Genomic DNA, 13,652 nt, shown 5'->3' with positions numbered 1-13,652 from the left:
ATATATATTTAGAAAAGTAAAATAATTTAAGCAATTACGTACCAATCTTCTTTTTGTTGTCCCTAGACTGATCGTACTTCTAGTGTGCAAGGAGCCTCCCTTCTCGGATACGTGAGCTTTCTTTCATTTTTCGCTCTTCTCTAAGAACTCTGCGATAAGCCATTGTCTTTGCAAATCATCCCATAAATTCTGAAGTAACCAGTCAGGCCTCTTGTTCTTCTTTCTAGCATCGAAGAAAGCATCGACCAATCTCTTGCGAGCTTTATGATGAAAATTTACAACCACTTTCGCGTTATAGCGATCTTCCGTTACACACTTGCTCTGTATTTCAAAAGATAAATATTAGATGGAAACATCATAAATATAAATTATTAAACTTCTTAAAAGAATACGTATACCTTAAATTGATTGAAACTTTGCTCCTTCAGCAAGAATGGGAAATCAGTCTAAGTCGCATAAGGGTCATCATAAAGCTTTCTGATGGCATTGGTGATTATCCTCATAGTCTTATTACTCGGCTTGAACATGCAATTTAACAATAAAAACACATTAATATCTTAGTAAAAACGTTACAAAAGAATAGACGCAAAAATAATAAATAACTCTTACCCATCACCCTTAGGGACTATAATGATCATGTCATATTGTTCATAATGCACTTCCTCGTCATCATCGTCCGAAGCATGTGTATCAGAGGCATGTGTGGACGGTGTAGGGGGTTAGAGCTAGTGTCTCGCAAGCGAAGGCCTGAAATAGATGGAGTCGCTAATGAAGATGGTTGCAATCCCTATGACTGCGACATAGCTAGATGCGACCCAAGTGGCTGTGATACTGATGGTTGTGACCTGATTGGCTATGACATAGATGGATGCAATCCATGTGGCTGTGATATGTAGGGATGTGATATAGATGGCTGCAATACAGATGGTTGCGATCCACGTGGTCGTGAGGCAGCTGGACTGTATGTCGGACGTATAGTCCTATGACCCTGTGATGAAAGACCTGGTGTCTGGATAAAAGTATAGGGCTCGTGATGTTGTGGCAGCTCAGTATAGTCGTATGGTGGAGGATAAGACATAGGAATCTCTGAAGAGGGTGGAAAAGAGAGAGTATTATTATCTGTTTTCCTCTTTCCCTTCCTAGCCTTTTCTCGACCCCGAGAACTAATAGGGTTATTGTTACATTGACCCTTGCCTGCCATTTGCATAATATAATACATATTTAGATTGAAACATATAAGAAACTAGATATAAAACGAGAGTGCTTTAAAAACTAACTTTTTAATCCTCATCGACGTATTATTCCTCGTCCGAGAATTCTTCGTCCTCACTTGTTTGAGTTTCATCAATGGATTCTTCATCCTCATTTTCTATAATTGTTACTTTATTTATATCAACTTCTTCCAATATGCGTTCAAGATGTTCCAAATCATTTTCTAACTGATCGTCCACTATTGGTCAACACTGGAGATATCGTTTTGATGTGCAACATCTAACACATTCTCGACTTTCACCCTACCTACAGGCTTAGTTTTCATTGCAACCCGCCAATTGGACCAAAGGGTCGGGTTCTTTTAGGGATAGACTTGTGAAGATCCTAATTAGTATATATAATTTATCATCAAATATATCTATTTGTAAATTGGTTCATCGACTTATAACTTACTTAGATGCATCGATAAATATTAAAAACAAAATATATACACACACACACACACACACACACATATATATATATATATATATATATATATATATATATATATATATATATATATATATTATATGTATATGGTAGTACAATGAAGCGTGTTATATATATAACACGCTTCGTTGTACTACTTTAACTACATATATAGCATGTTATAGTATATGGCAGTATATTCATTATTTGTATTACAAAAGTATTAACAGATTACATTTATATTATTTAGATAGTAAATATAAAAGTGATTCAAAATTTTGACCAATGTTGGCCTAATAACCGACCAACTTTGGTAGGTTATTTTCCAGAAAATAAAATATACCGACCAAAGTTGGTTGATAAATGCTTCCCCTGCATTAACCTGCCAACGTTGGTCGGTAAGTTTAAATATAAATTCTTTAAATTTTATAAAATATTTTAAATAATAATATAACTATTAATATTTTAAAAATTGGGTCCACATTGCCGACCAAAGTTGGTCGGTAATCCAAAAGTTTCTTTGACTAAGCAAGTCTGACCAGCTCGGTCAACTTGTAGACCAATTTACCGACCAACTTTGGTCGGTATTTATTGTAAAGAAAATGTAAAATATTTTTTTTCCAGTTTCCGTCCAAGCTGGACGGTTGTTGGTCGCTTTTTTTGACCGACCAACGTTGGTCGGAAAATTTTGGTCAGTTTTGACCGGATTTCTAATAGTGTATTTACACCAAACCAATCAATTTAATATTAGCAATTAAAAATTAAAATGAATATATACATCATTTAATCATGTGTATGAAAAATATGTGCCTTGCATTCAGGGGCGGACCCACGTGGAGTCAAGTGGGTTCATATGAACCCGCTTCATCGAAAAATAACACTGTATATATAGGTATATTTTTGTTGTTTTCAGACAAGTAAAGGTATAAATATAATTTTGAACCCACTTGAAACAAGTAAAATGTCTAGCTTGTTGGTAAAGAGGGTTCAAATTTTCCACATGGTCCTGAGTTCGAAACCAGCTATTCACATATGACCTCTAATGTTTTTTTTGAACCCGCTTGATAAAAATCCTGGGTCCGCCACTGCTTGCATTGATAGATTTGGTATAAATATCCTATATGAGTAAATTTTTGCAGCAAAAATGGTCGCCTTGCCGTGAATCACTATCTCAGTAGTTGCAAGATATGAATTCGACCTGAATTAATATTTCAGTAACTTCAATACTGATTTAATTTTTGCAATTATTAGTTTGATCGCGAGTATTTGCAAATATTTAATTTCAAACGAAAGGTGCATTTCAGGTGAAATATTAGTTTTTTTCCCACAAATTTTCAACATTCATAAACTTTAATTCTTTCCAAGTGAAGTTAAAGTGACTCCAATTTTGACCTCATGGATAATTTGATACCTCTCGCAGCCTTTTAGCCTTTATTTTCATATTCTAGGAATGTGACAAATAAAAATCACATAAGGAGTATTGCTTTTAAGAGAAGAAGAGTTAGGTAAAATGTTGTGCTGTAAATTCTAGCATAGATGCGACAGCCAAAATTGTATTTACCATGTATTGCATGAGCCAAAGCTGGTTGCTATCTTTACATTTAATTTCATTTTAGAAATTACCCCACTGGTTCAAGCTACTAAGCAAGAAAGACTGTAAAATGTTATGCGTCAAATTAGTGCGTCAAGAAAAGTGGTGGAGTATATTAAAGTAACTTAATTTCAGCTTCAATTTTAAATATTAGTGGTAGACTAAGTTTTCAACTTTAGGTTCAGTTATCAAATATTTACTTAGTTTTCAGTTTCAATTTCATTTATCAGTTATAGACTCGGTTTTCAGCTTCAACTTACAGTTGTCAGTTTTAAATTCAATTCCAACGTTTAGATTATTCAGTATTTATTATCTGAATTACCATATAGCATGCGCTAGTCTTGTCCACCACTTGGGGCATCGTCGATGAGACTTGTTGGATATCCTTGGACGTACTTAATTAGTTTGAGTCTGCCACGTCGTATGGCAAATGTTGAGTGTACGTCACTAGAGGCAGATAGGGCTGTTCACGGTTTGACGACAAACCGATCCAAATCGAAAAACCAAACCAATTAAGTAAGTTGATATTTTTTTTTATTTGAATTGGTTTTGGTTTTAAATTTTAAAAACTGATAATATTTGGTTTGGTTTTGGTTCTATTATAAAAAAACGAAAATTAAACCGAACCAAACCGATTAATTATATACAAAATTTAATAATTATTTATATACAATATAATATCTTTTTTAAATAATTTTAAATATTTTATGCAATTTAATTGTTATTTTGAATTTTGATTTATCAAGCTTATATCTTAAAAGATTGCTTAAGCCCAAAACAATAGGAATCAGCCACTTTTCTTTTCCTTAAAAGACTTTAATTCTCTAACCTTCCGAACATACTTTTGCCTAACAGAAGAGTTAAAAGAAATCATACCATTAGAGTAAAGAAAGCAAACTCAAATTGCAGGACTACAGTGGCTAAAGCTTGAGAAAGCAAACTTTTAGTTGTTTTTTTGTTCATTCTTTTCATATGAAGAGGTAAATAAACTTTCAGTTCCGAAAGAAATATATAAAAATGTATAAATTTAGCAAATTATTTTCAGATTATTGTCTAGTGTTTCACTATTATCGACTTATTATTAGCTTACTACGAACCGAAAAACCGAACCAAACCGAACCAAACCAATGACAACCAAACCGATGGTTTGTATTTAATTTGGTTTGGCTTTGGTTTTAAAATTTTAAAAACCAATTAAATTGGTTTGGTTTTGGTTTTAATCAAAAACTGATCAAACTGAACCGTGAACACCCCTAGAGGCAGACCTCCTCCTAGGCTTCAGGGGCGGACTCAGGATTCTTAGAGGATAGGTTCACCACTAGTTTGAAAGTATATAAAAAAAAAAGAATAAATGAGCTTTATAAGAAATGATCTCTGGTCCCTAGGGAAAAATTGCAGCTACTTAACCACTGAACTACCACAGCAAATCTAATCATGGGTTCACAAAGGTAGTATATAGACAAATTATATGAATTATACACATAATATACACAATTTTTGTCGAAGACCATAAGTTCAGGTGAACCTTTTGGTACATTGTAAATCCGCCCCTGCTAGGCTCAGATTGCTAGCACCGTTGATTTTTCCTAGTGATAGCAAATCTTTTCCCATGCTTTATTTATTTGTAGACATTTTTGTTTATTCACGAGCAATGCCCCAAAGTTTTATATAGTCAGATTTCATATAGAGGGTCATGACTAGACAATAGGTTAGTTTAGACACTTCGAAACCAAACTCTTACTTTGTTGATATAATTTTAATTATTAAGAGTAGTTTAAACCTCCAACTAGCTAGTGTATGGTTCGGTCAACGGGTAGTAAGAGTTGAGTGTCAGTTATATCCCACCACAATTTAGGGGCATGACAAGGAATTCCTATGTCAATAATATGAAGTTTATATTGGATATTTCTATCCTTGAACTCGTTCGATTATTCTAGAATAATACTAAAACTTTGTGAGCCCCTTGTATTTGTTGGAAATACCACCTTTTATAACCAGTACTAGTTTTAAGAAGATTAGTGCAAACACCTAACCAATCACGTTTGCCGTAATTTTTTTTATACTATTTTTTCCGGGTATTATCCCTTTATCGGCCTAGGGGTTGAGCCGCCCTTGTTAAGAATGCTTATGTTATGTGTAATCAATCATCCTGTATGTCGAGCAAAGGAAAGCATGAGACGACATCACTGATCAGTCTTGCGAGTGCAAGCTATAACGAGCCATTGACAAACAAGTACAAAATGTTAGTCCGGATTTCATTCCCATGCTTTACTCATATCAAATCTAACAAATCAGGCATTTGCACTCTAAAACCCCTATAACTACAACCAACAAAAATAGTTGTGCTAACTTAAGCGAACTCCCTCCGCTAGATAAATAGAAGATCCCGTTATAGATTTTCCAGGACATGATACTATACAATACTGCCCTTCACAAAGGAAGTGTTACCACTCAGAAAGAATAACCATCTGCTAAATTAACCGACTTGATGTTATATCACTTACCCCACCACGATTAGGCTCCTTTATTCTGAACTTATATAAGAAGGCATTCATTACGAACTCATGCCTGAATGATACATTACCACTGCATGGAACAAACTCTTCGCAGGACACGAGGTGGTTTTCGCTTATCCACAACTGGAATCACTTTCTCTATTAACTGCAGGAAAAACAACAGTGAATTCAAGAAATATTAAATGTGCTACCTTTACGCTGCTAGTAGGTCAAGAGCACAAGGAAATTGCCTTTCTGTTAGCCATGTTGCTAATGTTATTCTTCCAGGCATCAATAACCTTAATGACAATGGCATAGTTAGCTGCTCAAACAAGCCATAATTCTCATGCATTCAAACAGGGAAGTGGTGACGCACACAATATAAACTGAACTTCACCTTTAGTTACAAGTGAACGACTACACAATGAATCCATTGCTAAAAAGACAACCACCATAATAGAGGTAACAATTGCTCTATCATTTCATGCACTGTTCCCCACCACATCCGCAACCCAACTAGGGGAAAGATAGATGAGGTCCAAAAGCACATAGTACCACCTTCGGGTGTGAAAACCAAGAAGATCCATTCCAAGATGGAACTATCATCTTGCATGGCCACTCTATCTGGTCTCTAGTTCTGCTAGTTCATCTATTCGTTGTATTTGAAATAATTAGCAAACGTTGAAATAGACTTTTAAAGCCAGAAAATGAAAAGGAAAGAAATTACGGCTCATATTATTATCCCTCAAGCCGAATGGAAGATGGAATAATGTTGTTCAAAAGGGAGCTCAAACTCGCAGAACCTATGAATAACTCAAAGACATACATTATAACGTTTTTCTACTACAGGGCTTTGAATACTATGAGAAAGCAAGGCCAGAATATTACACACATAAAAAGTGGAAAGAGTCTATTATCACATGTCACTAAACATATTCTCATAAAGAGATTATCTTTTTCCTCTTTAGGAAAATAATTATATATTTCGGGAAATGTAAAAGAATTCAAAAAGAGCTAGTGAATTTCAGAAAAAAGCAACATATAGGATTATTTGGGAAACAATTTATAAGAACATCATCAGGCCTTAAAGCATGTTTCCTGACACTTCAAATAATCGGTCAGAATAGCAAATGACTCCAAATGTGGACAGATGATTTTGCAGTTCAAAGCTTGAACAAGCAAGTAGAAAGAGAAGGTGGATCATACTCTCAAGTTCTCGGATACCCATAATCTTATAATGGCTAATCATCATAATATTAAAGTTAAACCAGATCTAGTTGGAAGCAAATGTAGGTACATGAAGAAGATCTGGATGTGAATGAATTTATCAATTGAAACAGTCCCAGTATGATCGAGTAATCTGGCCATGACCTTTCTCTTTCCTTTTCTTTCATTCTTTTTAGGCATGTGTTTACCTTGTTACTGAGAAATTTAACTGATAATTTTTTTTTCCTCCAAATAATTATGTTGCAATTTACACTTGAACTCCTCCTTTACCTCACAGGATTCGTTGAGGAAATGCAAGGTGAATGCCACCAGGACCACCACTATGACTTGTATCATTTACCACTAAAAATGCATTGCAAAGTACTTTTACCATTGATGTTGACTTCATCACTATTTCGAGTATCAAACCATCAGTTCTTTAACCATTCAGATACTTTTGCTGCCATTTTCATTTGACGATGCCATGTGAATTGGATGGCATACGGCTAACACAATGGCAAAGGTTTCTTAACAGCAAATTCCCAGGAGAAGAGAGAAATTTCTGAAGACATACAAATCGGAACTTTGTTTTTGTGTTATGAATTTTAGTGGATTTATTCAAAAAGATCTTAAAGGTTTCCTATTTTTGTTAGTATCAAGAAATCTAAATATTTTTACTCATGTTTCATTATTGAAAGGCTTCCCGAATAGCTTGGTGTCATTCAGCATTGATCTATCCGATACTTCCTTTACACTACTTCAAAAACCTAACAACCCAACCAAACAGAATGTAGGAGTTTCACTCGTAGCAGGGAAATGAATGTGGTTGTTAGTACCTTTTATATATAAAGCTATCTTTCATTTTCAAAAGATTCATCTAACAATATTAGAAAACAATACATCAGGCCATTCTCTTTTTTTCTTAATGGATTATACCACTTTTAAGACGATGATGTCTGAGCCAACTTGTGGACCCCTGGGTATCTGCTACCTCTCACAAGCATAGGTACGTAGGGATGGCAAACAGTGCGGGGCGGGTTTTATCTTAGCCCACAAAATTTTAACCCGCCCCACATAGCTCTTTTAACCTGCATCCACCTGCACCACACCCGTGTCCACCGGCCCCGCCCCACAACTTTTTTTTTTCCTTTACAATGTCTTATTTTTATTTTTGCTTATCAATTATAGCATGCATAAGTTAAACAGTAACCATTTGAATTTAGAATCAAGCATTCAAAGTGAGTATTGAGCACCATAATTTAACTATGATACTGTCAATCTCATTTTATTTCAGGTGAGAAAATGAGGGCTAACATGAGAAATTCCTCAGTCATGTTTTAGTTTTTCTATCCTCAAATGCCAAATATTTGGTCTTTTCACCAGTTATATTTTGAAAAGGTATAATTTTAAAAAGAAAACATATATACAATAGCAACAGATGAAGCATGTAGTAACGCAAAAAAACCAATATTTCCATATCAATAAGTGCAATCAAAATTTTAAGCTAAAAGTTCTCCACTGGGATGCTATACACATCCCAATCTTCAGGTCATGAACCGACACTTGAAATACCAATTCTATAAACTTCCAAAACATGTGCAGAAGGGAGATACTAACAATAAATTACAAAAGCTATTTACTAAAAGGTCAATTTGTCAGAAAAAATTAAAGCATTTTGTTCATATCAGTAAAGATCCTATTAATGCATCCATCACAAATGAAGGAAAAGTGAGAATAAATTCCATAACAACCACAAGAACTTGAAAAGCTGTAATTTCGTAAAAAATTTAAACCCACACCCGCAAAAAATTAAATTTATTTTATTTTAACCCGCACCCGCATATGTATAAACCCGCCCCGCCCCGCCCCGCATATTGCTAAACCCGCACCGCCCCATTGCCATCCCTATAGGTATGGGGAAACTCTACCACCAAGGCTTAGACGGATAGGAAGAAATCATTTGATGGCTCTCTGTGTTAAATGAATCTTTTGAAGTTGACATTCACGATAGCTTGGCCAGTGAAACTAAAGGGCCATCCTCAGCTTTTTCACATGGGCTCTTAAATTAATTTCAAACAAGTTGAACCATCCATTTTCTGAGGTATTATGACTTAGTTCTGATTAGATACACGCATAGGCTCATAAAATCTGTAGCAGTTCAAAGGCCAAATTTTGATCCAACATTTAGACCCTACATTGATAGCAGAAACTACAACGGCTGAAAAAGAGTTTTCTTACTACAAGAAGAGTGACGGCCCACGAATGTTTCCAAAATGAAGTGAGAATTTCATGAGTATTTTTTCTCAAAAAGGTTGAAAAAGACTTGTCTATCCAGAATCCACTTTGTTTTCTTGATAAGTAAGTGATCCTCAACTACAGGGAACTGAAACAAAACTCTTGTCCAAATACTGTGCTATTAGTTTTGCCAGATGCCCTTCCCTTTCTTCCAGGCCTACCTCTTAAACCAGTTACTCTCTTTAGATGATCTTATATCCTGCTAGGCTTGGAGAATTTTACTGTCATAGAATTCAAAAGGTAGGTCTCTCAAGAAAAGGGATTTACAAGGACAAGGAAAGCAATTTTCTTGCATGAACTTGTTGATCGGGAGAAAAAAGAAAGTTAAATGGGAAATGATTGAAAGAGAAGGCTCCTAAATTCCTGCAATTTTTATAGGATTTGATGGGCAAGAGACAGAAAAACAACAAAAGCCTCAAAGAGTGGATCCAGCAACTTTTCTGCTAATTAAATACATGAAAACACAGAGCGTTAACTTTCCTCACACTATCCAAGACTTATCCCATCAACTAAATGGAATTCATTAGAGCTAGAAGTCCATATTTCTGACTTATACTTTGCTGCACAGTGTCTACAATAGCTAAGAAATCTAATGGTGACCTTGATTATCCTCGTCATTTTGCAATAAAGGAACCAAGAAATTTCCAGGTTTCTTCTACACATTTAAGCTGGCAGTAGTAACTAAGCATGTGGTTAGAAGCAAAGAATGTCTCCAACAGTAAGAAAGAGGTAGTTGATCTGAGCAATGACAGAGAAGGTGAATGCACCTTAGCGACAACTCTCTAATCAAAGTACTTGATACGAGGAAAAACTATGAACCATTCAACCGCAACAAATAGGGAATAGAATAGCAACAGAAATTACCTGCTTATAGTGTGCTCTGGTTCGCTCTTCCTGAAAATTATCATTAAGAGAAGTACTTGTGTTACTCAGGGAATCAAATCAACAAAAAAATTACATACAGAAAAGCAGAGGAACATATATTGGACCTATTAAGTGCTTACAGAATGGTACAGCACTGCTCAAACTTGATTATCAAACATGCAACTTTCTCTAGCTAAAGATAAGTTCTCGCCTCAAACACATACCCTGTTTACTACAAATCAAATGCCCAGTCGAGGACCATGAAGAAGCAATGGTTACTTAATGCATCAGTAAACAATTAGCCTTTGTAAGGAAATTGCTCATTACTTCTCTAGACTCTACTCAAACAACCCAAAAAGAATATCCAAAGAACACACTTTTAATTTCATATCAGACAGGCCATAATATGAAACAAAACAGTACGAGATTATATGCTTTCAGCTACTATCCAACTAACCACAGAGAACGAGATGTCTAGTGGATGTTTCCCTAAAAAGTTAATAGATGAACAAATAGCTTTTTAGGCAGTCAAAGAAGAATAGAAGAGTAGTATTGAACTTCCACTTCAAGATTCCCTATACATCAATATTCCCCAAAGTATTTCTATAGTCAATCTAATATTCCATTTGCATGCACTGGTCCCTTCCTGTATATTTGGAAGCACTCTTAATCAAGTAAGGGGTCGTTTAGTGGGCTGCAAAAGAAAAAATAATTCCACTATAAAGTTCCACATTATTTATATAATGTTTCATTTGAAACATAAGACTTTGCATTACTTAATAATACACAATTCCCTTGGAAAACAGGAACCAACAATTTGCCAACAATAAGCACTTGTAAATGATTAACAAGCTTCTTTTTCTTTTTTCTTTGAACCGGGGGTCTATCAAAAACAGCATCTCTACCTTCACAAGGTAGGGATAAGGTCAGCGTAACCCTCCCCAGACCCTACTATGTGGTATTACACTGGGTTTTTTGTTGTTGTTGTTGCTGGTAAGCATGATAATCTAGATGTTAGAATGTATTCCATCAGAAAATCAATAGTTTGACCTAAAATCTTTGGACTAAGTGAAACTAATATTAGTATAATCTACCTCTTAGAAGTAGCATCCTGCGCCTGCAGCAATACTGGAGACTCTTACCCGTAATTATTTCTTTTCACTCAGAAAAGTGTTTACAATAAAGTGGTCATTCTTAATTACCAAAAGTCACGAAGATTGATTTTCATCAGTTCACATAAGGAAGACTTTCCCCTCTTCAGCTATTCTCCCTGTTCCCCAATTTCATTGTTAAGGCGCCTTTAGTAGATTAAAAAAGAAAGGTATCTACAGTGAGCTTATGGAGCCAAAACACAAATTCACCGAAAGTTTATAGAAAAGCTAGGAACTTTTTTTTTAGAAAGAAAAAAAGATGGAAACTTGCAGGCTGCAGCTATGGAGTTAGACTATTGAAGTGTTGTCTTTGAAATAGTGACAGATGCTGGGGTAGACACAAGACAATCTCTTCTTTGCTATGCTAAGAAGCTGATATATCATATACCTAACCAATTGAATTAGCATTGAACCTTCATTTTCTCAATCAATTCAAAGTCCCAGTATAAATAAATGCAAATAGGTATTTTCCCATACAACTTTAATGCAAATAATCCAAGTGTCATCTTAAATTGATACAACAACATAGGTCTAGCTGCCAGACAATATAAAAATACATTACCTTCTCTTTCAACATAAGTTCATTCTCCTCTTCTAATTTAACTGCCATTGACTCAAGTTCCACTTGATAAGCCTGTAACCCATAAGCAAAAATCCCAATTCAGCTAAAAGACTAATGGTGATTACTACAAGCAACACATAGTACTACATTTACCTGTTTCCGCTCTCTAGACCGGGCAGCTGACTCTCTGTTCTTAATCATCCTCCGCTGCCTCTGCATTGCCGCCTTATCTAAGGGTTCCAAAACTGCCTTCCTCTTCCCTCTTCCAAATCCTGGCACGCTCTGCCGTGGCGCGGCCATGTATGGAGTACTATTATCAAATGCAAAAATTCCACCACTTAACCTTTCAGTCCCTAGTTCAACCTTCACCTCAGGCCCCTGCACATGCGCCACGGCCTCCTCCTCAACTGCTCCCGCTTTCACCAGAAAATCCTCTAGCGTCATCATCTCCTCTTTACAGCCCGCAACTACTGCCGCCCTTTGCTTTTCCCTCTTCCCTTCCACAATTTCCCTCCACACATCATCCACCGTCTTCCTAGCCGGTGGCACCTCACTAGCCGTCACCGCCGTGGCCGTCGGTGTCTCGGAATCACTAATCGGCGTTATTGCTCCGGCAGCATCGAGTAACGTAATCTCCGTGTTCAGTAAAGCATTATTATGACTCTCTCCGTACACATTCCGGAAAATTACATCAGGCGTCACAGAAGTCGCTTCCAAATTACTACTACTATTATTACTCCCGTTGTTTGAGAACTGCAAATCGTGCGGCATCGTTGACGAAGAAGACGACGACGACGCAGACGACTTCCTTCGGTCGGAATTTCGCGACGCCGATGAAGTCATCAGCTTCATTGACGCCATTTTCCGGCTAGGGTAAAACCGTAAAATTCCTCCGCTTCGATCAAACTTCAAATGTGTATATATAGGTTTGTGTTGTGTATGTGATGATTGTGCAGTGTGAATTGCAATGTTTGATGCCTAGGGTTTCGAAGTGTAAAAAGGGTTTCCTTTGGGATATTCAACGGAGGAAGCGCGTGACTAGGAGATACAATTCCTGAATTGGAAGGAGAGATAGAGAGACGAGAAGAGGAGGTTTCTTGGGTCGTTGCCCAAATTAGAAAGACACGAGGCAAGCTAGTTCTTCAATCTCAAACGTCGTTTGAGGGTCTATTGGTGTCGTTTTATTGGCGGAATAAGAAAGTAATTTTAGTACTGTATAAAAAACATAGCTAACATAGTACTTCTTGATCTGCAATATGAAACTTAGTACTAGTATTTACTTTAATCTTTGTCCAGTTAATACAACATTTAGTTTTTGGTAGGTATAAATCACTAATACAAACATGGGCTTTTCAAGATTAAAATATGGGGAGAAATTCAAAAATAGTTAGATATATAAGTGGTCATTCAAAAATAGCCACAGTTTTAAAAGTAATCGAAATTTAGCCACTTTTCATGTAAAGATAAATCTGAACGAAAACACTATTCAAAATTCGAAAAATAGTTCAGCATAATATACTGGAGTTCCAGTATAATATACCAGACCAGCATAATATGCTGGAAGTTCATACACAGGTGCATCGATCTCTAGTATATTATGCGGGAACTTTCCGTGTTGCAGTAAAATAGTGGATATTTTTCAATGACTTTGAGAACTCTGGCTATTTTTGAATGACCAGTCCGAAACTAGCTAGCCCGTACTATTTTAACTTCTGCATCTTCAGGTCTGTCCAATATAGCGAACTGATACTCCAAGTAGCTTTAAAATGACCCAAATTTCTACTGCCAAGCAATCGGTATACAAA

At 36.0% G+C, this 13,652-nt stretch overlaps 1 protein-coding gene across 3 annotated transcripts; it reads right to left on the bottom strand.

The window, feature by feature from the left end:
- Window positions 1–5,496: 5,496 nt before the first annotated feature.
- Window positions 5,497–12,991, bottom strand: LOC104249151 (G-box-binding factor 4-like). 3 transcript variants are annotated; one of them, XR_716649.2, is made up of 5 exons: window positions 12,001–12,991; window positions 11,848–11,919; window positions 10,275–10,366; window positions 10,135–10,164; window positions 5,497–5,935 (listed from the first exon to the last, which is right to left on the bottom strand). XR_716649.2 is itself a non-coding variant. In XM_009805528.2 (4 exons), exons 1-4 carry the CDS (start codon window positions 12,706–12,708, stop codon window positions 5,855–5,857), a joined length of 891 nt encoding a protein of 296 aa, XP_009803830.1. In that variant the 5' UTR covers window positions 12,709–12,991; the 3' UTR covers window positions 5,497–5,854. The 3 variants fall into 3 exon arrangements, 1 of the variants encoding a protein (XP_009803830.1); XR_011406843.1 differs by having other exon boundaries at window positions 5,875–5,935; window positions 10,275–10,359; XM_009805528.2 differs by lacking the exon at window positions 10,275–10,366.
- Between the last annotated feature and the right edge of the window lie 661 nt (window positions 12,992–13,652).

The sequence above is a fragment of the Nicotiana sylvestris genome, chromosome 4 (genome assembly GCF_000393655.2).
Source record: "Nicotiana sylvestris chromosome 4, ASM39365v2, whole genome shotgun sequence".
NCBI classification, from domain to species: Eukaryota; Viridiplantae; Streptophyta; class Magnoliopsida; order Solanales; family Solanaceae; genus Nicotiana; species Nicotiana sylvestris.
This window is presented reverse-complemented; position numbering and strand designations above follow the sequence as displayed.

Bases quoted from the DNA above. Each gene is read 5' to 3' on its own strand.
- LOC104249151 (XM_009805528.2), bottom strand. From the start codon at position 12,708: ATGGCGTCAATGAAGCTGATGACTTCATCGGCGTCGCGAAATTCCGAC. The intron at 10,165-11,847 runs GTAATGTATTTT...GATAATTTTCAG, and splicing joins AACTTATGTTGAAAGAGAAG to GAAGAGCGAACCAGAGCACA. The intron at 5,936-10,134 runs GTAATTTCTGTT...TTTTTCCTGCAG, and splicing joins CCAGAGCACACTATAAGCAG to TTAATAGAGAAAGTGATTCC.